Source organism: Tamandua tetradactyla, chromosome 10 (genome assembly GCF_023851605.1).
Source record: "Tamandua tetradactyla isolate mTamTet1 chromosome 10, mTamTet1.pri, whole genome shotgun sequence".
In the NCBI taxonomy this organism is placed as follows: Eukaryota; Metazoa; Chordata; class Mammalia; order Pilosa; family Myrmecophagidae; genus Tamandua; species Tamandua tetradactyla.
The window spans coordinates 10,913,223-10,937,101 of NC_135336.1; the positions used below are offsets into that span (position 1 = coordinate 10,913,223).

The window sequence follows — 23,879 nt, forward strand, 5'->3', positions numbered from 1 at the left end:
CCCTCCGGTGGGGAGAGAGGCACGGCCCAGGGTCGGGGGCACAGCGGGGCGCCAGCCTCAGACGCAGACCGAGCACGAAGGAGACCGCAGCGAGAGCTGATCGGGTTCGCCAGCTACTTTTGCAATTGCGGTTACGGACCTGCAGCTCCCCTCTCCTCCCTCCCCCCACCCAGGCGCCCGCCCACCTTTCTGTCTCCTCTCTCCCTCCGTACTGGACGGCCCGAGTCCATTTCCGGGCTTCGGATATTTGGTAGAGCTCCGAGTCGCGGGCTCGCGAGCAGGTGGCTGCGGTGGGGTAGCTGCGCCGCCAGGCTGGTGCGCCAGGGGCCGTCTCTTGCCGCCTTTGTCGTCGATCCTTCCCGGGCCGGCCGGCTTCTCCCTGCCGGCCCGCGCGCGCTCCGGGGCTTTGCGCCGCGCGGGGCGCTGCTGCTGCGCGCCGTGTCCCGCTCGGCCGGGAAGCGGGCGGTGAGGGGCAGCCAGGACCCTGGCCTAACATGGCTGAAGTCAGCATCGACCAGTCCAAGCTACCGGGAGTCAAGGAAGGTAAGAGCCGGGATGTGAGGCGAGCGCGCGGTCCCGCCCCTCTCCCCAGGTCAAGTTATCTCGGGGCGGGAGGTCTCGCCACTTGAGGCCCCACGGCCCTTATGCGGCGTCCGCCTAGGGCTGGCCTGCCCTGGAAAAAATGGGAATGGATTTGGGATCGTCTGTGGTACCTTGGGCGAGTCATGTTTTAAGCTTCAGTGTCTTCCTTTGTAAGGGGTGGGGGGGGCGGTGAAGATAGCACCACCCTCAGCAAGTGGTTGTGCAAATGTTCTAGTCAGTAGCGATACGTTTACACTAAAACGCGGGACAAGTGTGACCTATTATTCTTAAAAAATCAAGGCCTGGTCTAGCTGGCTTGGAAACTAGGAAGTGGGGAGGGGTTGACATTCAGTTCTTGTGGAACCTTTGTTTTGAAACATGACTCTCTCCCTCCTCCTCTCTACTTTTTCTAGCCCAGCGTCTGGCTGGCTGAGTTTTCCACCTTACTCAAGGTTTAAAAGTTTAGTCTTGGCATTGCCCGGGCAGGCAGACAGGAAGTCACAATAAGCATTTTCTTATAAAAAGGGAGTGAGCCGGGAAAGCCGGGGCTTGGCGACCTGGATTTTTTAATGGTTCCCTGTACTGATTTCCAGGAAAATAAAATTAGTTAGTTAGTACTGGCCTGGTCTTCCATCAGCTGCCCCGGACCTTTGGTGCTGGGTCACTTTAACCTTTAGTTATCTTTGGGTTTTCTTTGGCTCTAGGAAGCATTTAAGTTCCAGGTGCTAACAGGGCTATCAGATTGATATCAGGGCTGCCTTGTTGTGCATGCTATTTATTTCAACTGAGTACGTTGGCCTGAGGTATCTTGGGAGAGTGGAATTGAAGATAAGAATCTTTGCTTTCTTGCCAACTTGATTGGATTCAAATGGTTCTGTGGGTACTCTGGCCAACCCAGAAATCTCAGTAGATTAGTGACTACTCGACTCTTTTCCCAGAATTCCAAACACTGGAAGACAACAATCAGTGATTTTATGCAGAATCTTCAGTGAGGCTGGTTCTCCTTTTGTTCTTCCAAGGGTGTTAGAGCCGAGGCCTGAGATTTTGGCAGTGGTCCTTTTCAACCCCACTCTTCCTAGCCTGACTTTGGTCATGATGCTGTCATTCACACATAAATGTAGTTTTCACATCAATATCAGGATTTCCCAGTCTGAGTGATAAGAAAGGTAAATCTCCATGTGAGAATCATAGTCATAGAGATTGTCTGGTTGTTCTTGCCTTTTGGTTATGAGGTGTGAGTGCTTGCTAGTGTGTGTTTGGTGTTTCAAGAGAAAGTGATCCTTTTGTAGTGAATAGTGCTTCCTTGGGGTGGCTAGTATGTAGAGTGTGAACTGGAATTAAAATAAAACCTTATGTGTTAAGTATTTATCATGAAGTGCTGTGGTTTTACCCAGTTTCTCTATCCATATCAGTGAATATTCACTTTCTGAATATGCATTTATGTTACCTGTAGGTTTTTGGCTTCTTAACAAGATATGAATGATTTATTTTAGTGTATTCTTTCTCAAGGAGTTGCACAAATGCTGTCTCAAAGTGTAAGATCTTTCCATTCCTGAACTTTAAAATTTAACACATTTGGATTAGCTTTCATTTTGCTTAATATGGTGTTTGGCAGTTGAGCTTACATAAACTATTAACCTGGTGAGGAAATTTAGTGTGTTTCTTTCATATGTCTTCATTAAATCAGAAATATGTATTGATTTTTGAATCAGTAAAATCAAAATCAGGTTTTTTTAAACTGTTGCGAATATTATTGTTTAAGTGAGCATCTTACTTTTCTGGTTCCAAAATTGCTAAGGGACATACATGATACATTATGCTAGGAACTTGCTAATGGTAGTGAAGTTTTTGATCTGGAACGTATACAAGCCTAATAAAGTGTATGTTTCGCTAATATAACTCTTAATTATGGCCCAGTTATTCCATAACAATCTTATTGGACATTAATTAAAAAGAATAAACGCTGGTGCCTGTGATCTTGGTAAATCACGCACAAACATTGAAGCTATTCTTAATACTGAAAGTACAATCAGGTTTGAGAAAGTTTAACATTTTATTTACTATTCTGGCACATTTTGGATCTCTTTTTAAAAATCTCTCTCTGCCTTCTCCTTTACTCTTTCTAATCTGAACCTTTGATGGGTTTATATATAATTGCAATTTGTGATCATGGGGTTGATTCCAATAGAGATTGAAAATAACAGTGCAGTCAGTGTCTGCCCCTGTGAACTGCCTTTTCTTTAGGGGGCTTCAGGTGCCCTGTGATCTTTATTGTGAACATCTCAGCAAAGATCATGAGTAGCAGCTAACGCATCAGGGAAAGGGGATATTTGAAAATCTTTTCTAAGTTAAAATCCAGTGCTTGCTTACTTAGTTTTAAGGAGTTTTAAGATTCTCATCATTTGTAGACTTCCTTCCCTACCCTCCCCCACCATCCCCACCCCAGACTAGGGCAGTATGTATAATCATGAGAAATCTCCCTAAAATAGACAAAGGGAGACTTTTGAGTTGTAGGCAAAAAGAATTGCCAACTAAATGCCAGTATGTACACAATTATTTCTGGCTTAAATGCATTTTTTTTGGAACATCTGCATACTTTTTTAATTGAAAATACTTTTGCTAATGTTTAGGAATAATATTTTATTTCTTCTGAAATATTTGAGATTTTGTGCAACAAAATTTGAAGTAATCCCCAGCTATTTTATTGTCAGTAGATATATAACTGAAATAAGCCATGCTATTTGTGAACAATAAGCAAAAGGACAGGTTCCAACAATATTTTGAAAGGGCATTAGTTCATAGTTCAGACTTGGGAAATACTTTTTTGAAAATGAATACTTTTTAATCAGTTGATACACGTTAGGTTTTTTTGGCCATTTTTACCTTATTCCCTGAATTTCCTTTCTGAAATAATCAAGATACCTCATTTTTCGTTTTTAGTCTCTCCAGTTAGAATCTCATATTACTACTTAATTTGAGTTGTCTACTTATCACTATAATCTTGCCCTGTTTCCTCATTAACAAAGCTCTTCTACTATCATAAAATTTTGGTCTGAGAATATTGCTTTTTCCTTCAAAACAATTTGTAGTTTATCAATTCCTTTGCAGTTTCTTAAACATTACTGTTTTTCCATTTCTAGCCACCTAACATTTTTATTCGAATCCTCCCATCTTTTCCATATATACACTTTCTTTTTTCCTTACAGCAGTTCCCCAAATCTCATTTTTCATTATGTATTTTTACTGTTCTTTAGATGGAAAGCTCTGCCCTAGCCAAAGTTGGTTAACTTTGTGTGTGAACATGTATATGTGTTTTTATCTGAAATCAGTGCACCCAGGAATGATTTATTTTTTGAAGTATAGGTAGCTAGCTAATCTGAGAGCAAATCCTTTTTCTTTACTAAAATAGAAAATTTTAATAGATTTTCATAAACATCTATAAATGAAAACATACCTAGAAAGTGTTGAAACATTTTAGGTCTAGGACAGTCCAGTGCTTTCTTAATGGCAGAAATCTTTAACTTTAAAGGGAAAGATATAAAATTGTGTCTGGTGGAATAAGTAAACCAAGTAGCCCCAAAGACCTAAAACTTGTCATAACATCTAAAGTGTCTAGTGTTTGTGAAATGTATGTTATCTGGTTTCAGGACAAACTTGTTTTCTCTTTTCTTCAAAATTTTTCAGCAGTTTTTATGGCTGTTTAGTGTAAAACCATGGCTGGATTTCCTTGCAGTTTTTGTCTTAGTTTTCTTTACCTCATGTGGCTTCATGTCTTTCATATAACCAATAAATATTCAGTAAATATTTGTATGCATAAGTGAATGAATGAAGACATTATTTGATGCTCCCTTGTGGTTCAAGGAACGCATTTCTGGCATAATTTCATGTGAGAGTATGTGCTCTTAAAAGATAGAGATATGTGTATCACATAATAGCTATATGTATCATATAACATGAAGATTGTTTATAGAATTTTTAATGTGTTTTTCTAATGTTTATTTTTTCATAGATGTCTCTTGTAAATAGCATTAATCCAACATAGGTATGTGTAACATAGGAAGTCAAAAAAGTAATTCCATAATCTGTCTTCTCACCTTGGGGATAATCATTATTAAGAATAGAATTTTGGTAAAAAAAACATTTCTGAGGTGCTATTTTGGAATTTTTATTTTTCTTTGAGTTATAGACTTAATTTTTTCTTAAGTGCAAAGCAGAGTCACACAACTTAGAGTCTAAAAGGAATCTTAGATTTTTTTCAAAAAATAATTTATTGTTTACTGTGTACCATATATTTTACAAGGGTAGTTACACAAGAAAAAATGACTTGTAGTATGTGGACATCATCTTGTTGACTGTGATGGAGAGACACTTATCTGTGGAATACACAGAGCTGTTGTTAAGAACTTTCTAAATTCCTATGTGCAACTTAAATGTCTGCCACATTAGGGGGAAAAATCTTTCAATTATTGCTATAGGCAGAAATGCAGTAATTTCTTGAATGAATAAATGATTTTTTCCCAATTGAATGTAGCTGTTATTCGTAAAATAAAATTTCTTTTAAAAAACATTTCTAAAATCATTAAATATTTTTTTTTCACCAACAGGTGCTTAAAGGTATTTCTTCCATCTAGTAAACTATGGAGTTAATTGATATTTTATAAAGGGACCTCAGAATAGAAAACATTAAAAACCACTGATCTTGGCCAACCTCCTCATATTCCGTATGAAAATCTGAGGACCAGAGAGGAGATGTGAGTGCTTTGTACTGAACCACTGAGAAGCTAAGCAACTAGGCATTGTTGGCACATTGGAACCTCAAATTAGGACATTTTAGAAGTGTGAATATTCACAGTTCATTCTTTCTTCTTCTTTCCTTCTCCCTCCCTCCCCTCTCTCCCCTCCTTCCTTCTGTCTTCTTTTTTCTCCTTTCCTTCCTCCACCTTTGCTTTTCTCTCCTCCATCTTTCCCCTCACTCCCCACTTCTTTTAAATTGTTCTGTAGATATATAAGATTCATTCTTGATGTGCTTCATTAATACTGTCATATGGTTAAAACAGAATAAAATAAGCAATGACACAACAATTGCAAAAGCTTTCTGGTTAGTTATTTTAGGGATAATGTTTCATGTGGAAGCTAGTGAATTAACATAGGTTTATTTTATTCTTTAATTAAAAGCATTTTTGTGTAACATTTTTAATTCGCCAAATGAATTATCGGGTGAATTATAGCAAGTCACACTCCTGCCTCGGTGTTCTCTACCTGAAAAATCCCATTATAAAGTGCAGTTCTTCCATTTAGTATACTCGGAGTCTGAAGGGGCTAATGTTTAAAGGCTTGAACAGTTTAAGCTGAAACATGTTAGGGAAATAAACTCATAGAAAACCATAGGTTGTGTTTTTTCCTCAGTTCTTAGTTAGGGATGTGGGAGTTTTTATTGAGATAAATGAATTTTCCCATGGTTTCAGAAGTCAATATTATATTCTACTGTTCATATAGAGAGCAGATACACACACACACACACACACACACACACACACCATTAGACTTAAGAAAACTCTATTTGAAATCCTACTTCTCAAGACACAGGAGTATGTTTAAAAAATGAACCACCCGTTACCATAGGGAAAAAATAAAGCCTTATCACATCTATATTTGCAGTTTCAGAGGTAGCCACTGTATTAATTGATGACCCATTTAAAGATGCCCTGTACTTCAAAAATGCAAAATTAGGATAACCTAGGTCTTGATGAGACCTAAAAAAGGATAATTGATTTTTATAATCAGAAGGATCTTGGAGATTATTTAGACTATTGAGTCCCAAGGACTTGAATTTAGAAACAAGTACAACTTCATAGTTGAAAAAACAAAGGGGGAGACTATGGGGAACTGACTAAAAGTTCCCACTCTTTGGTAAGGACATGACAAACAAACAAAAAAAACAGTAACTATTTCCTTTTGCCATCAGTTCATCAAAAAAGGACAAGATATATACGTATGACAGGATTAATTAGTTAACAACCAAACCATACACTGTCATAAAAACAGAAAACTTTGTAAAAAAATATATGTATATATATACACACACACATATATGTATAGTTCTTTTTAAATTTTTGTTTTAAAACAAAAAGCCAGATTCATTGAAATATCATTTACATGAAGTTAAATTCATCCTTTTTAGTAAGCAGTAACCACCAGAGCTATCAAGATAGAGAACAGTTACATGACTCTTAAAATTCTTCATTCTCTTCCCTCCCTCAGGTCCTGCCCCTAGTAGCCACTGTTTTGTTTTCTGCCCCTGTAATTTTGCCTTTTCAAAAATGTCGTACACATGGGATCACACAGTAAGCAGTTTTTTCAGTCTTCCTTTTTTCTCTTAGTGTAATGTATCTGGTGTTACGTTGTTGTGTGATTCAATAATTCTGCTGTGTTTTATTGCTGAGCAGTACTCTATTGAATGACTGCAGAGTGTGCATATCCTTTCACTGATTGAAGAACATTTGTTTTATTTTCAGTTTCAGTGGTTATAAGTAGTCACTAGATACATTCGCTTATCGGTTTGGGTGTTTGTGTATGTGTGTGAACATAAGTTTTCATTTCTCTTGATTATGCATGTAGGGTGGGATTGCTGGATCATATGGTAAATAATGTTTATTTAACTTTATAAGAAGTTGCTAAATTGTTTTTTAAAGTCACTGAATCATTTTGTATTCCTACCAGCAATGCATGTGAGTTCCAGTTGCCCCATAGTCTTTCTTGACTAGGTCTTGTCGGGATCTTGTCTTTCTTTTTCCTTCTTTCCTTCCTTCCTTCCTTCCCCACCCTTCTCCTCCCTCAATTAAAATTTTAGCCATTTTAATAGGTATGTAATGGTATCTGAGGTGGCTTTAATTTGCATTTCCTTTGTGACTAATGATATTGAGCATCTTTCCCGTCTTCTTGAAGTGTCTGTTCTAAACTTTGCCTCTTTTAAAAAAATTGTTTTCTTATTTAAGTTTTGAGAATTCCTTGTATATTCTGGATGATAAGTCAATCATTTTTAAACCTTATTTCAATATCAGAATGTTGTGGGAACTTTGTTGTAAACACGTTTTTACTCTTATGTGATAGCAACTGAATCTCTTGGAAGTAGTCTCAGAAATTTGTATGTTTTACACACGAATTATACACTTATACAGTGGTCATTTGAAAATTACTAAATGAGAATACTATGGTCACCCTAATGCAGGGGTTCTCCCCTATACTAATGTCTTAAATTTTCATGGGCAGCTCATTGTTAAAAGAATGAGTAGCTTCTTCCCCTCCCCCCCCCCCAGCCCCCAAGTAATTGAAATTTTTTCCTCTAAGATAGGGGTCTGCAAACTATTGCCCATGGGCCAATTGGTCCTGTTCATTGCCTGGTTTTGTATAGTAGGCGAGCAAGGAATGTTCTTTTACAGTTTTAAATGGTTGACCAAAAAAAGTCAAAAGAAGAATAATATTTTGTGACACAGGATATCATTTGAAATTAAAATTTCAGTGTCCATAGGTAATTTTATTGGAACAAAACCATGCACATTTGTTTACATATTGATTGTTGCTGTTTTCATGCCACGGAAGGCTGAAAGGAGTAGCTGTGGCAAAGACTTTGTGGCCCGCAAAGCTTAAAATTTTTACTTTGATCCTTTATAGAAAAAATTTGCTGACTCCCATTAAAGACCAAAAAACTCCAAAAATTAACGTTCCGTGTAAATTTCCAGGGATTTCGTAATTAGTTAACTCAGTAGGTAGAAATCTTAGGCAAAGTGAAAGTAGTCCATCCACCAAATGAGTGAGGATCTATGGGGCTTTCTTGAGTAGAAGCGTGGGTATCCAGCAATTGAGCTTTTTCAAAAAAGCTTGATTTTTTTTTTTTTGCTTTTTTTCTTATTACTGGTTCTTTTCAAAACTTGTATTGACCGTTGCATGAATGACGTATTCTTGGTTTTCTTGGAAACTTGTATCAGAAATGCCTAGGCTGATTTACCTACCACAAACCTGAAGGCTTGATGTGTGATGAGCATTTACAGTCCTGATATAGCTCCTCACTGAGTATATATCAGGGGAGTCTACCCTGGACTTTTTTGGCTTTTGCCTTTTGTTTTTCTAATGAGTCATAAAGGCTGAGTCACTCACTAGCCCTGAGGTTTACTCTAGGACTTTTAACTGTGATAGCAGACAAAGGTGGTGAATTCTCTGCCTAGTGGCTCAAATGACCAATTCCTGAGACATCAGGGTTTCAAAGAGAAAAAGTTTATTGCTTGGCATTAAGCAGGTGAACAGATGGCTTAGTGGCCCCCAAATGTGTCTCCCTCAGTCTAGGAGGTTCAAGGTTTTTACAGATTCAAACATTAGGAGATGGAGTTGTTACCATTACAGAAGTATGTATAAACAAGGGAGAGACTAGGCAAGAATAATCATTAGAATAGTAAATACACCCAAGGCTGAGATTAGACTAGAATGACCTATTAGCATTAGGGATTTTGCCCTTACAGGTTACTCTGAGTCAAAAACTGGGTAAGGGAGAAACAACTCTTATGAGGCACAAAAACATAAAGAGTATACAGTCAGTATCAGAGATCAAGGCAGTTGGATTATAGTTCAAAGATTTCAAGTATTTCCCTCTGTCAGTATGCCGGAAAGCAAAAAAGGATATCTGTATAATAGTATTTATTCAGGTGTCATCTCTTCTGTGAGGTCTTCTTAGGTTAGTTTTTAATCTATCTGCTTTTTAAATTCTTCCAGCATTTTTATTCCTTTGTTACTTCTGTCTTATAGTATGTCCTGTTACAAGTATATTCCAACTAGAATAAAAGCTTTTTGAAGCAAATAATTATAGTTTTCTTATTCATGGCAGCACTTACAGGCAGAAATGTACTGATTGATATTAACAAAGTCACTACAAATTCAGATTCTACCACATACTGAGGTAACAAATGGCAAAATAACTAAAAAGCCAGATTCTTTGAAATTTAGGTAATTACAGTTTTAAAAAAACCTTATTTCTGTTAGAAAGAATGCCATACTTGAAGGAGAACTAATTGTGGAGGAGAAAAGAATTTATTCATGATCTTGCAAGAACGGTGCCTAGCCAAACACAATATGGTGGCTGGTGCACCAAATAATAGAACGCTGAAGCAGTTGTACCTATGCCTGACCCGAAGACCCTCCCCTGGTTCTCCGCTGACTGGATACTCCAGAAGTTATAGCCTGTCCAGGAAATCTAACTAATTTGAACTTCCTGCCGAAATTTCCCCCTTTGATTATGTTTTACATTTTAATGACCCTGGCCTTTAAGAATTTGCAACCAGTTCTGAGCTTGCATCAGAGGTCCTCCCCTTTCCCTGCCTGGGTCACTTTATGTGAAAGCTAAACAAAATTTTTCTTCTTACACATGCTCTTTCTTTCTTTTCAAGCCTTTAGTGTTCACATTTTTGTCTCTTCTTCAAAGTTGATCAGAGCCTTTTCACACTCTTCATCATAGGGATCTTCCTTTTAAGGGGGCTCTTGATGGGTATCTGACCTAAGCCTTGGGCACCTGGGATAATGCAGCAGTTAAATATTGTGAGTACCCCAGCTATGATGGTTAAAGAAGTTAGCATGGGCAGTGCCACTCTTTTCCATTCCCCAAACCAGATTTCTAACCATCTCATGAGGGGGTCATGAATGCCTGAAGTTTCACCAATTCTTCAGATAGGCCCTCAGACCTTGTAAAGCTTTGGTGATAGTTCCATTTGGGGCTGTATTATTGGGGATAAATGTACAACTTCTCCTGACCATAGCACAAATGCCTCTCTTTTTGGCTAACATTATGTTTAGGACCATCCTATTCTCCTGGGTCATTCAGCTGGCAGCATCCAACTGTTCTGGTGTTTCTCAGCTGCATCCTTTGCTGATTAATCCGGTCTACATCTCTGTTAATGATGATCCACCAGAATTAGAATGACTCAAATCCTGAAGGAACTGGGTTTTTAGCCTTAAACTCATCTGGGATTTCCCTTGACACGCCTATACTGTCTAAAATCAACTTGATCCTCTTCCTTTTCAAATGCCACGGTGAATGGGATGGTCAGTTGGACTAGAGCACAGGTCCCCTTCCACTTCTTGGGCAGAATTAGTTGGAAGATGCCCTTTCCACAATGCTACCGAAGGCTTGCTTGTGGTGTAGTGAAACTGAAGAAATTGTCAGTACTATCCTCAGTCACACCCTATGCTTGGGTATGCGAGACCATGGTCCCAAGGTCCTGGAGCCCTTCTTCCTGTCTAGAGAGACAAGCAGAGTGGTTTCCAGAAGCCAGATTGGCCTTGTTTTTCCACTCCTTACTGGAGGAAAAAGAAAGGACAATGTACTACAATTTTCACCAGGAGTAGTGTTCTGAAAAAGGAGTACCATGCGCTTGAACTCCTTTTCATGTTCCTCCATACCCATTGGGAAGAGCACGACAAGAATAGTGGGTCGGCCTGTTGCGTAAGCTTAACAGTTGCTTTTGTCTAGACTCTAGACTGTATATGTGATCCATTCCACCCAGGCATTTGTATCTTTGCACTCTCTCCCTACCCTTATTGTTTGCTCCAGTTTTTCTGTCCTGTCCTCCCTGACAACTTTGGGATCATTCTATATTAGGGAACTAAATTCTAGCTGAGTGTCCTTAGGTGCTATTGAAGGGCCATTTGGAAAGGGCATTGTGTCAGGGAGAGGGCCTGCATCCAGAATTTTCCCAGAGACTCCGCTCCAGTAATTTCTATCCACATTCCATATACTCGATCAGGGGAGGTGTACCTGTTTCAGCCCAAACTGAATTTCCTACCCTGAGTGGTGATGTTGATTTTGTCTGCCTTTTTGATCATCATCAGTACAGGGTTGTACTGGATATCTTGATAGTCTGGTGGGGTATTTTCTTCATAAGAGGGTATTTTATTTTGGGCATCCTGCCATATTTCTGAACCCCAATCACTGGCTGTAGTATGCCCCTTGTTGGGTAGTCCATCACACAAAAACCCAGGGATGGCAAGGCCCCTGTGACTAAGGGGAGTATTTGTAATTGTTTACTGGCTCTGGATTCAGTACTCATTTTCCCAACTTAATCATCACTTACTCGTCAAGTTTCTGTGGTCCGCCACCTGGTAAGCATTAAACTGCACAGTTTGGGGCTTTAAACCTTTAGCTACCCTCACCACCAACTTGACAGAGCTTATTGTGCCCCCAAATTGGAGCATTATGACTAGTATTATTATTCTCATTTTTAAATTGGGCCTCAAATCCCTCATCTGCCCTTCGACCAGGATCATTATTAATTATGTTAGGTTAATATACAAACTCCAAAAACCCCCGTTGTCCCCTAACTATTGTCTCTTCAATGTAACTTTAAAGAGTCCGAAGTTGGAGTTATTTCCCAAGAATCAAACTTATCATCTGACTCAGGTACTGGTCCTTTCACTCCGGTATAGTGGGCCCAGCCTTTCCTGTCATCCGGACAGCTGCCTCAGTTGTTAACTGAACTTGATAGGGTCCTTCCCAGAATGGCTGGGGTTTGGACCTCTTCCACGATTTGATGAGGACATAACTACCAGGTTGGTGTTGATGGACAGCAAATTCAAGAGGTGCAGTCTGGGCGAGTAAGCCATGGTGCCTGAGGGATGACAGATTAGAGGACAAAGCCAGTACTTCTTAAGGAAGCGGTCCTTTGATTCTAAGGAAAGGAGATCTCTAGTTCTTCCTGAAAAAGATAAGCCAATGAACATTTCATAAGGGAAGATCCCTAATTCTTTCCTAGGGGTAGTTCTAATTCTTAGCAGAGCTATAGATGGACACTTAGTCCAAGGTAACTTGGTTTCTAAGACTGGTTTAGAAAGATGCTTCTTTAAGGTTTGATTGATTCTTTCCACCTTTCCCGAGGATGGCGAAAGCCAGGGTGTGTGAAAATCCCATGTAATGCCTAAGCTTTGCATAACACTTCATAGTACAGGGTAGGTAAAATGACTACCATTGTCAGAATCTACACTGTCTACCAAGCCATAGCAGGGAACAATTTGTTTAAGGATAATTTTGGAAGTTCCTGATGCTATAGCTGAGAGTAGAGGATATGCTCCCACCCACCCTGTTAGATGGCCTACAAGAACCAAAATATATTTTAGCAGTCCCATTGGAGGCATCTCAGTATAATCAACTTGAATGTTTTGAAATGGCCTGAGGACTGGTTCCTTTCCCCCTTTACCTGTTTCCTTAAAACCTTTTTATTGATCTTTTGGCAAACTATGTATGATTCACAATGTTTGTTTAGCTATGGTGTAGAGACCCACACACCCAAAATGTTAAGAACCAGGTCATACATGGCCTGTACTCCCCAGTGACTTCCCTGATAAGACTGCTAATATTTTCCTCATTACCTGTTTATTCAACATCTGAATCTGCCTGCCATCCGGCAGGACCCATCTCCCCTGACTGTCTGGACTTGCTCCCAATTGTTCCAGTTCCTTTACTTCCGTCTCAGAGAATAGAGGGAAACTCAAGTTCTCTGGGAATGGAAGGTATTAAGACCATTAACTTCAACGGGGAGCAAAGGGAAGCTTCCTTAGCCTTTTCATCTGCCAACTTGTTGCCCTTTGCCTCAAAAGTATGGCCTTTCTGTGTCCATTTACGTGCACCACTGATATTCCCCTTGGTAAGAGTAGATTAATTAATACTTGTTTTATTAATTCTCCATGGACCAATTCCTTCCCCTGGCTATTAATTAGTCCCCTTCCCAGAGTTTTCCAAAGGTGTGGACTACCCCAAAGGTATGCTTAGAGTCAGTGTAGACTATACCATCTAATAATTTGAGGGTTTGGTTTAATGCATACAACTCTCAAGTTTGAGCTGACCAATCATTGGGCAATCGACTAGCTTCCCTTACTTCAAAAGATAGTCCATCCACAATTGCATAACCATTGGGCCTCTTTCCCTCCAGGACCCTAGAAGATCCATCTATGAACAGTTTTTCCCGTGAATATAAGGAGAGATCCCCCAGGTCAGGCCGAACTTGGGTTTGGTACTCAGTTAAATCCAAACAGTCATGTTCAAGGGCTTCCTTCTGGTCAGGCCCTTTCCAAAGAAAGGAGGCCGGATTCAAGCTACTGTCTATGGTCAAAACCAAGTCATCCTTCTCCGTTAAGATTGCCTCAAACTTCAAGATTCGGGAATTAGTTATCCCTGCCTTTTGGGATAAAATAGTCCTGACCTGATGAGGGTTACTGACCACTAATGCCCCTCCAAAGAATAGTTTCCTACTTTATTTTACTAGGAGAGCAGTTGCTGCAACAGCCGTACCCAGGCCGTCCCCTGGAGACAGGGTCCAAAAGTTTAGAAAAGAAGGCTGTGGGTCTCCTTTGGCCTGCCCAAGTTTGGGTTAGTACCCCTAATGATTCCTTCTACTGTAACAAATAGATGGTAAGACTTCTTGAGGGAGGGGAGAGCTAGAACAGGAGTCTGTACCATGTCCATTTGAACCCTTCTAAGGTTCCTACTTCCCCCTCCCTCCATTCTAATTTGTCAGGCTCTTCCTCTAACAGTTTTTGTTATGACCCTTTAGTTTGAGAGGCATAAGAATCTGTCCACAACCTAAAGTACTCCAGTAGTCTAAGAACTTCCTTAGTTCCTTCTTTGTCTGGGGAAGAGGCAATCTAACTATGGCCTGAATTCTCTCTGGATTTATTCTTGCTTTTCCTTCACTTGTGAGATGGCCTAAATATTTAACTTCCCTTTCCACAGCAGTAGTTTATTTTTTGATACCCTTAGTCCTTGGTCCCTTCAGAAGTTCAGCAGGTCCTTTGAAGCCTAGGTAACCCCCTGATTTTCTTTACCTGATATTAACAGATCATATACATACTGTAAAAGAGTAATTTCAGATGGGATCAAAAACCTTTCCAACATTTTTTTAGTTCTTGCTTGAAGAAATTGGGGGACTCTGAAGCCCTTGGGTAGGACTGTCTTGTTGAACTTGGTTTTAAAAATTTTAAATGAAGGTAGTCGGATTTGAGAGTTCCTAATGTCCCTCTTTTAACTATTTCCAGTTATTAGTTCTATTTAAATTAAAGCTGTGAGAGTTGGAAAAGGACTTTGCCTTTTACAGAGGCAGCCCTCTAGTAGCCTTCTGCTGCCTTAAGAAAATTCCAGGAGTGTTTTCTTTCTAATGTCCAGGTTTGTTTACAGTAATTACAAAACTAAGGTTTGAGCACTGCTGCTCAGAATGTTTTTCTTTTCTTTTTTTTTCACTTAAGAAGAACTAATTTATATATTTATATAAAAACACCTATTTATTTTTAGGCAATTTGAATAGACCTCTTTAAGAATTTTTTAAGTTGTTATTGCCACCGGGAGATATGAGAATATATGTAGACACAAATAGAAAGTTAGTTACAGGAAAGCAGAAACACAGAAATACTTTTGAGAGGGACAAATAAAGGATTGAATATTCATTATGTTATTCCATTTTTTCCCTTTTGCAGAATAATTGTAGAGGCATTTTTAGGCCATTTCTCCCATGATTTTACATCTTATTAAAGCTAGATTGTCTTACAGAAATAAACCTTTTTCTCATAGACTCATAACTAAAATCTTTCCAATTTTATAATCAGTAACCAGTTAGGAACCCTTGACTAATAGGAATCCAGTATGACATGAACTAACATTTAAAGATGCTTAACAACTATATAATTAAGTAAGCCAATGGTTAATAACTAGACCGAGCATACCAACTAACAATTAAATAGGCATTATGCTTATCACAACAGTTAACAATTAAACAAGCATTAAACACTTAATATACCTAGTTAATAAACTGGCTAGCAGTTAAACAGGCCTCCTTAATTTCACTGAAGACCAATTAATTGTGGATTACTTATTTTCTAGAAGTATGCTCAACAGACAAACTCACGTCAAGGCCTCAAACTCCATACAGGATGGTACCCAGCAAACAGAAGGTGTAGAGGTCAGAGCAAGGTGAATCATTCTGGAAGTGAGACCCAGTGCAAGGCTATAGGTTAAGGGGACTTGAAACTCCAAACTGACTTCCTGGTCAACTTCAGCCTTGATGATGCACTTACCTAGGCAGACATCCAGATTTGGAACTGAAAATTTCTCTCTTTGAAACTTCTTAAAAATTTCAAACCCAAAAGGGTTTGGACTGTTGGCAGAACAGAGAAAAACCCAGTTTCTGAGCCTCTAGACTAAAGAACATCTAGTGATTACAGAAGGCTCAGTTTCCATGCTCACCTGTTCTGCTGGAGCTCCAGAACCTTTCAGACAGCTTCCTTGCCTCATAGGACCTTTTGTTTCCCCTGGAGTCGCCAGGTGACACCTGACGAGGTGGTGAATTCTCTTCCCAGTAGCTCAAATGACCAATTCCTGAGACACCAGGGTTTCAAAGAAAGAAAGAATTTATTGCTAGGCATGAAGTAGGAGAACAGATGGCTTAGGGGCCCCAAAATATGTCTCCCCCAATATAGCGGTCCAAGGTTTTTATGAATTCAAACATTAGGAGATGGAGTTGTTACCGTTACAATAGTAACAGGGTGAGACTAAGCTGCAGTAGCCGTTATAGTAGTAAGTACAAACAAGGGTGAGACTAGGCTAGAATAATCATTATAATAATAAGTATATTCAAGGCTGAAATCAGACTAGAATGACCTCTTAGTGTTAGGGCTTTTACCCTTACAAGTTGCATTGAGGAAAAGACTGGATAAAGGGAGAAACAACTCTTATAGTCACAAATGCACAAGATGAAGGCTCTACAGTCATTATCAGCGATCAAAGCAGTTGGGTTAGAGTTCAGAGATTTTAGGTATTTCCCTTTGTCTGTGCCAAGCATACCAGAAAGCGAAAGGAATATCTATATAATGATTCAGCAACCATAATCATCCCTTAGATTCTAGTTTTTCGGGTACAACTGCATATAGTAACAGTGCGAATGATTTATTAAGATCTCTTTCCCTGCTCACTACTTCCTCATCAAGAATCAGATTTTTTGTTTATTGACTATAGGGGAGTCTATGATTATTTTTTTCTTCAAGACTTACTTTTAGGTGAGTAAATTCATTAATTCAGCAATTGTTGGGTACCACCTTCCCACCAAGTACTTTGAAATATTAGCCTTTCTTTCATGTTTTGTAGTTTTATATAAGTGTAGAATGTTACGATTGGCAAATACTGTCAAAAAACTCCCTATTGTCTAGATAGGAAATCTGAAGCAGAGAGAGAAAAAGAAGGAAATCTAATATCTTTGTTCTTAGATTGCATTCTTCCCATCTGAACATCCTATGTTTGGCCTAATATCTGGACCAGCAGCTGTTTTGGAAAGAGCTGTTCACTCTCATTGTCCACATTTATCTAGAAAAGTTTTCTTATCCTGTCAGTGATGACTGGATTGTAACATTCCATGTGTGCTTCTATTGTTTTCCCAGGTTTCTGTGATCAGACCTCATTATTTCAGGTTGGGCTTTAGTGTATCCATGAAGCATTTCTTCTTTTCTTTTGCTTTTGTAATTATTCCACTAAACCTCCACAGAGCTAATCTTTAAATGATTATTCTGGTTATATGTGTATGTTGGAAGGGCAAGACTGTAGATAGAGAAAAACAGTTATGGAGCTATTGACAGACTCCAGTTTACTGTGCTTTTAATCTTCTTGAATTTTAGGAAGTTGGTTTTAATGGCACTCAAGCTTCCCACACTAGGTTAACTAGTGGGTTTAAAGGCAGGGTTGTGGGCGGGCCACAGTGACTCAGCAGGCTGAGTTCTTGCCTGCCCTGCTGGAGACTGGGGTTCGATTCCATGCCTGACCATGCAAAAAAAAAGAGCTTCACATTGTTTGTAGGCCATCCTCTACACTATGTGAATAGTAGGAGTTGTTACTGATAATTTCACCAGAACCATAGGCATATGCAGGTGACCACCCAACTGCAGAGCGCGGCATTGCTGTAATACCACAGGAAATTAGATCTAATGACTGAGTGTTATTCTTGTCACAAAACCTTTCTGATTTTATAAATTTCAAGTTTTCATTGGCAGGTAAATCTTGAAGGGTATCTATCTTGCATAGACTGTCCTGATGTTCTAAATTTGTGTTTTTATTAATTTTATAATTGATTACTAAATGAAACGTGAAATATGCTCTATAGAATGTAGGAGAAATCATTGAGGCTTCATATAGTTGTTCTTATTTGGTTTATCAAAACTATTTTTGTTAGTTTTCTTTCTGTTCCCAGTTTATGGGTTTCCCCATGATTCCCCAAAAATGTAAGTAACAGATGTTGGGCACATTCACACAGTTGAAGGGAGGTAAGAAATGCACACATTTCTGATTCCTACCTTCCTCAGTATGTATTATAACATTTTCTTGCCTTTTAAATAGAAGTGTAGAAGGCTACTTTTTTTACCTTATATATTTCTGCTGTGCATCATTTCAGTAAGTGAGCTCCTAGAAGTAGCTTTTATAGCTTTTGCTCTTGTTTACTAATACATTAAATAATTCATCCAAATTGAAACTCAGTTTGGATTCCAATGGCTAACTACTTTAAAGGAAAAGTGTCCTGAACCTAGACTTATAAGACTTGGATTCACATCTCTTCTTTATGACTTATTAGCTGTAAGGACTCAGAGAACACCCAGTTATTATCTCTAAGCTCCAGTTTCCTTTTAGCCTGGTACATGGGGTAGCAGTGAAAGGTAACTGAAGAAATGAATATGAAAACATTTTGTAAAACTCAGTGGTATACATTGTCTCTTAATGGTATTATTATTCAAGTTGTCTTGTAAATACTCCTGCTTTTCCCTCTTCTAGACCATTATTCTATGAGGCCTAACTGAGATCCTTTGTCTGGAGTTTCCTTCTCTACTGTTTAAACATAGCCTATTCCTGCCTTTCTTTCCAGGCCTAACTCAAATGTTAATTCTCTGTTAAATTGGTCTTGCTTCTTTCCCGTGTATCTCTTTGAAGTTATTCTTTGAGCTTCATGTCTCAAGCCCTGTATTGGCCTGGTAGTTCCCTTAAGATGGAAGTGGTAGTTACTTGATCTCAATATTTCTTGGAGTTATTGTACGTAGAAGATGCTCCAGAATACTAATTAGAATTTTCTAACTAGTTTTAGTGAGAACTTGTGCTCTTAACTATTCAGTTAGTTCTCATGTATATCTAATTGAATTAATGACACTAGGATTCGAGAGATGATCATTTGCCTGAGTTCATGGGAGTGTGAGGAGGGATTAGAACCAAGTCCTTTTGCTTTTCATTGTGTGAGTTTTCTCATCTCTTGAATTTTTACAGGAGGCTTATTGGTGTTGAGTTAAACTCAAGGCGTAAAAACAGTCTCCTTGGGAGCAGTGAACTTACCTGTTTAGTTTTATAAGACACTGATAATATGTTCACATTTTCTGGGAATATGATATGGTGTCATTTTAATGTTGTTACCAGTGGATCTATATAGTTTCTTAGATGATACAATCAGAATTTTTATGCATGCTATATATTCTCCTTTAGATCTATTTTTAGATGGAAGGGGAAGCATCTTATAAAGTTTTAACTAAACAGGTAAAAAATAATGTGTATTTTTAGAGTTTTTGATTGTAAGAGAAGATAACAATAAAGAATCTGAAAGTTTTGAGTTGGGAAATAAAAAGTTGAATGTATAGATTGCAAACTTGGAATGGTTTATTATGAGAAGAAGGAAAAACTTGAGTAAAAGAGTCAGCTCAAGAGATTTTGCCTTGGGGATAGATGTAAATTGTTTCTTAAATAAAAATATAAGTTCAATAGCCCATTTATAGAATACTTATTGTTGGTTGTTCATTTATAGAATGCTTATAGAATGTTCAAAGTCAGTTTAATGTGGGTTGTGTTCACTACTGTATTTCTGGGCCTAGAATAGCCTATGTACGTGCCCAATCAATCATTTTTTTTGAATGAATGAATTTATTAGAGAATCATTGTTTTTACTCTGTTTTTCTTTGGATTTAATTCATACTTATTTTAGAGTGGCTTTCTGAATTAGGGGACACAATTTAGTCTCTTTCCATTTCATATAATGTAAATATGTAAGTTAACACTGCTTTTAAAACATGTGCTCCTACAGAAAACTAATTTTATTTTTATGTGGATATTTTATCAATTTTTTAAAAATGGCGAAAGTGATTTTTGACTCAAAAAAACAAGTGAGGCAAGCGAATCCTTTTGTGCAGAAAGGTGGACAGCTTGACTTCCTCTTCACAAATGCAGGCTGTTCCTGATTTTCTTTCGCTTCCTCTGTAGGTGAACTACATGATAATCAAGTATGCTGTAGAGTGTACTGAAGCCAGTTTCAGAAACAATACATGGAGAAGTCCAGGGCATTTAGAACATATTCCAGTTGAACTTAAAGTGTTGGTGCCCTTGGAAGAGTCTTTTGAACATGGAAGGTCTTAACTTTCCCAAGCTTTACTTTGATCGTCTGGACCCAGGAAAACTGTTTTAGTAAATGGCATTTTCCGCATTTGTATTCATAGGACAGTTGGTGACTGATGAGATGGTCTCATTTTTTCCTGATTCTGAGGGTTCTGTGAGATTTGATAGTTGATGGAGAAAGAGCCTGCCTTTTTCTAAGGCACTAGATTAAATGAAAGGTTATTTTAACAATTACTGCTGTTTAAAGCTACTATTCATATGGATAAAAGCACGTTTGCTTTTTTTTTGGTATAAATAATGAAAGCAAGAGCAGCAACAAAGGAAACAATATTTGGTGCAGGAACAAGTTAGCACATCAGACATGCTATTGGCTAGGCTTTGTATAGCCTGTGATTGTCACATTTTTAGATGATGTGTTTGTATCCAAGAGACAAATGTCTGTCATCTGCACTGATCAACTATATTTCATTACAACATATAATATCTAATTTGGATGAGTTCTTAAAGATAATTTAGACTGTGTCCTTCAGGTTAGGCCATTGAGGCTTTAATTTGGGAAGTTAATTGTTAAAGGTCACTTAGTGAGCTGCTGACGAAACCAGGACTAAAATTCTGACAGGTATATGGACTTCAGAACAGGGTTCTTTGTACCACAACCTGTTTGTACCTTATGTGCTACAATAAAGACATTATATGTCTATAAACAGGGCAAGAAATGTCAACATTTCTTAAAGTAACAATGCCAAAATGTCTTGGGTTTTGGCGGAAAGCTTTTGCTGGAGAGCTCTGAGTACAGACATTAGGAAAATCCATCTAGTTTTAGTCCTGATAAAAATTTTTAACCTACATGTTAATATGCTGGTTAGATATTAACTACTCTCCTACCATCCTTGATGGTGATGCTTTGATGATTTTTGTTTGTTTGTTTCAGTAAATTGTAAGCATTTCATATAGAATTCTACTTTGTTTTCTAATCCTGGACATTCAGCTGAAAAAAGTTTGAAGTGATTGAGCTTATTCAGCATCTCTAGACATACAGAGTTCCCTTTAACTCAGGCCCTCAATGAGTGCAGGAAACATCTTCTTCCTCAACTGGACAAAAGTGATTAGAAAGAGTTATAGAAATGTAATTGCTTCTATTGTTACCTTTACCTTTCAAGGAATTACATTTCCATGGATTTATTATAGGAAGTAGTTATTACATATTTCAGTTTAGATTCTGTATTGGAAAAGTGACTAGCTCTATGTTAACCTGTGACTTAGTGGAACCTGGCTGGAAGAAATACTTAAGATAAAAAGAATAACTAACTGTAAGAATTCATTAACTCTGATGCTGCTGCTAACGTCTGTTTATTGAACTTTTTCTTACTGAGTGGCTGATACCCTTCTCCTTCACATACCTTATCTCATTTAGTCTCTACAACATTTAACCTCATTTTACAGATGATTAAACAGTTTACCGAAAGTCTTGTAGCCTGTAAGTGGCAGAAGCAGTATTTGAGTCCTGATCTGCATGGCTTCAAAGTTGATGGTTTTCCTTCTCTGAAATATTTTTTAAACGTTAGGCAAAAACCAAAATAGAGCCATGTTGTCACTTTATGTACATTCTGTTTAGTTTTTGATTATTGAAGAGTTATGGAGAAATCTTAGACTCCTAAAGTTTACCACTATGTTATCAGCTGCAGTTTTTGCTTCTCTTTTCCCGTAGTACTGGCTGAGTTTCCAGCATTTTGGGGGACAACCATCAGAAGTTCACACCTAATTTAAGTACTGCTAAAGAAAATATAAATTTCTTCAGGGGCAGGGGGAGTTGGGATCCTCTCCTGTTGAACCAGCTACATAGGGAGCCAAAGTGATTGACTGAACCTTTCTTAAAATCTCTGATCAACAAACTTGTTATTTGCGTAGGAATTTTCTGGGCCAGCTTTGAATGAAACACAGGGCCAATTCCTTCCAATTTACTATTGGGTCATATTATGTTATATTGAGTGTATTCACAGGGGATGAAGTCTGATTTTAATGTATGCCTACTTGTATCATAATTAGCAAAGTAAATTTCCTGACCTCTGGTTGGGGAGGAGGGGTAGTATTTGAAATATTTCCCTATATTGTATAAAAAGCTGAGTTGATTCTAGCATTGTACCCATGATTTCAAGATAATTTTTAGAAATATGAATTTCTTATCAGTGAATGTGACCTATTACTGAGCATATTGTGGCATATCAGAGAAGAATTGACAATCTGTCAAGATTTATCTTTTTTTTTCAATTTATATTTCTTGATTTAATTTAATTCCTGGAAATGTGTGTAGTTGTTACCAGAATGGAATTTGAGTGTTAGAATTTGCTTTATGGAAGCAAGATTCTAAGAGTTATATCCACCATTCCTACTTGTCGCATTACCTCTGTCATGGAAATAAAATTTGGGAATTTTTAGTATTGATTTCAGTTTTGAAATTGAAATGAATTTTCTAATCCTAAGAGGAAAAAAGAGTGCTAGCTAAAGTATCTGTCTGTAGAAGAGAAGTAGAAAGTGGGACTATGTGACTCAAGGGTGAATAGAACTTGCAGTAGCTGGTACTTAAGGAAACTCTTTTAGTCATATGAAGCCAGTAAACCAAAATGTTTTTTCTCCTGGTGTAAACTTGTACTTAAGTTGGGCTGGAAGTGATCTTTTGGGTTTTAATGGGCATGACTGGGTTTATCCTGCAGAGGTTTAAGGAGATGGGTGGCTTTTCTTTCTAGGCTAAGGCAAACAGAGAACTAGCTGCCAAACCATTTGAGGGCTTGTTTAAGTGCCAGGAAAAGTGCCATTCAAATAGTGGAAGAACTGAAGGTTGGGGTTTCTTTAGGGATACATGGAATCAAAATGAAATAAATTCTTTCTATCTGGATATTCTTATTGAAAAATCCATTTTAACCCTGCAGTGTTCAACTACTTACAATGGGTATTGTCACTGTTACTCTCATTTTACAGGTCAGCAAATGTTAAGTGATGTTATAAATAAATTGGTGAAGATTATTCTACTATTGAGCAAAAGAATCAGGATTAGAACTAGGTTTGCCTGACCCCAAATTGAATACTCGTGGTTACACCAGATTGCTTCATTGTTATTAAGCATGGAGTCATTAAGGATTCTACACAAGATAGTGGGTTAAAGATGCACAGATTTATTGAAGGAATAGAGCAGGAAGAAAGTAGGTGGGCAAGCAAATGGGAGAAAGCAGGTAGGAGCCTGAAATTGGCTTCTGCCTGGGGAGCCAGCAGGAAGAAAGAGAAAATGGCTCTGGCCCTTTGTTGTGGGAGCTTTGTTTTTTAAAGGGACAGTGACACTGGGAGGGGAGGGTGCCCACTAGTGGTATGTTGTTTCCTGATTGGATAGGGGCTTATAATAGGTTTATATCTGGATCCTTGGGCCTGCCAAGGATGCTGAGGAGGGGGGCTGATTGGGGCTCTGCATGAAGAGTTCCTTTTGCTCTTAGAATTTCTTTCTGAGACTTAATACTTGTGTAATACACATGCACTGAGTATCACATGGAACTAGGGATTTTGTGTAATGTACTACAGAAAACACTGTATTAGATTGGCCTCTTACTTTTAAGTATCAATTTTTTTTTTTTTTTAACATAGGGAGGCACCAGGAATCGAACCTGTGTCTCGGCATTGCAGGTGAAAACTCTGCCACTGAGCCACTGTTGCCCATCCTTTAAGTATAATTTTGATAGCTCTATATTTTAATTGTGAAATTTTATAAATCCATTTAGAAATAAATAGACTCATATGAAAGCAGCAGAAACATTTCCTTTTTTTTTTTTTAACATGAGCAGGCACCGGGAATTGAACCCGGGTCCTCGGGCATGGCAGGCAA

At 38.3% G+C, this 23,879-nt stretch overlaps 1 protein-coding gene across 2 annotated transcripts in view; it reads left to right on the plus strand.

The window, feature by feature from the left end:
• Positions 1-249: 249 nt before the first annotated feature.
• CCDC50 (coiled-coil domain containing 50) overlaps positions 250-23,879 on the plus strand; it is a 72,437-nt gene continuing 48,807 nt past the window's right edge. Inside the window, exon 1 of one of the 2 annotated variants that reach the window (XM_077117882.1) lies at positions 250-543. In XM_077117882.1, coding sequence (XP_076973997.1) covers positions 495-543 — 49 coding nt within the window. In that variant the 5' untranslated portion in view covers positions 250-494. The remainder of the gene's footprint in view (positions 544-23,879) is intronic. The other variant, XM_077117883.1, reaches the window with a different exon arrangement.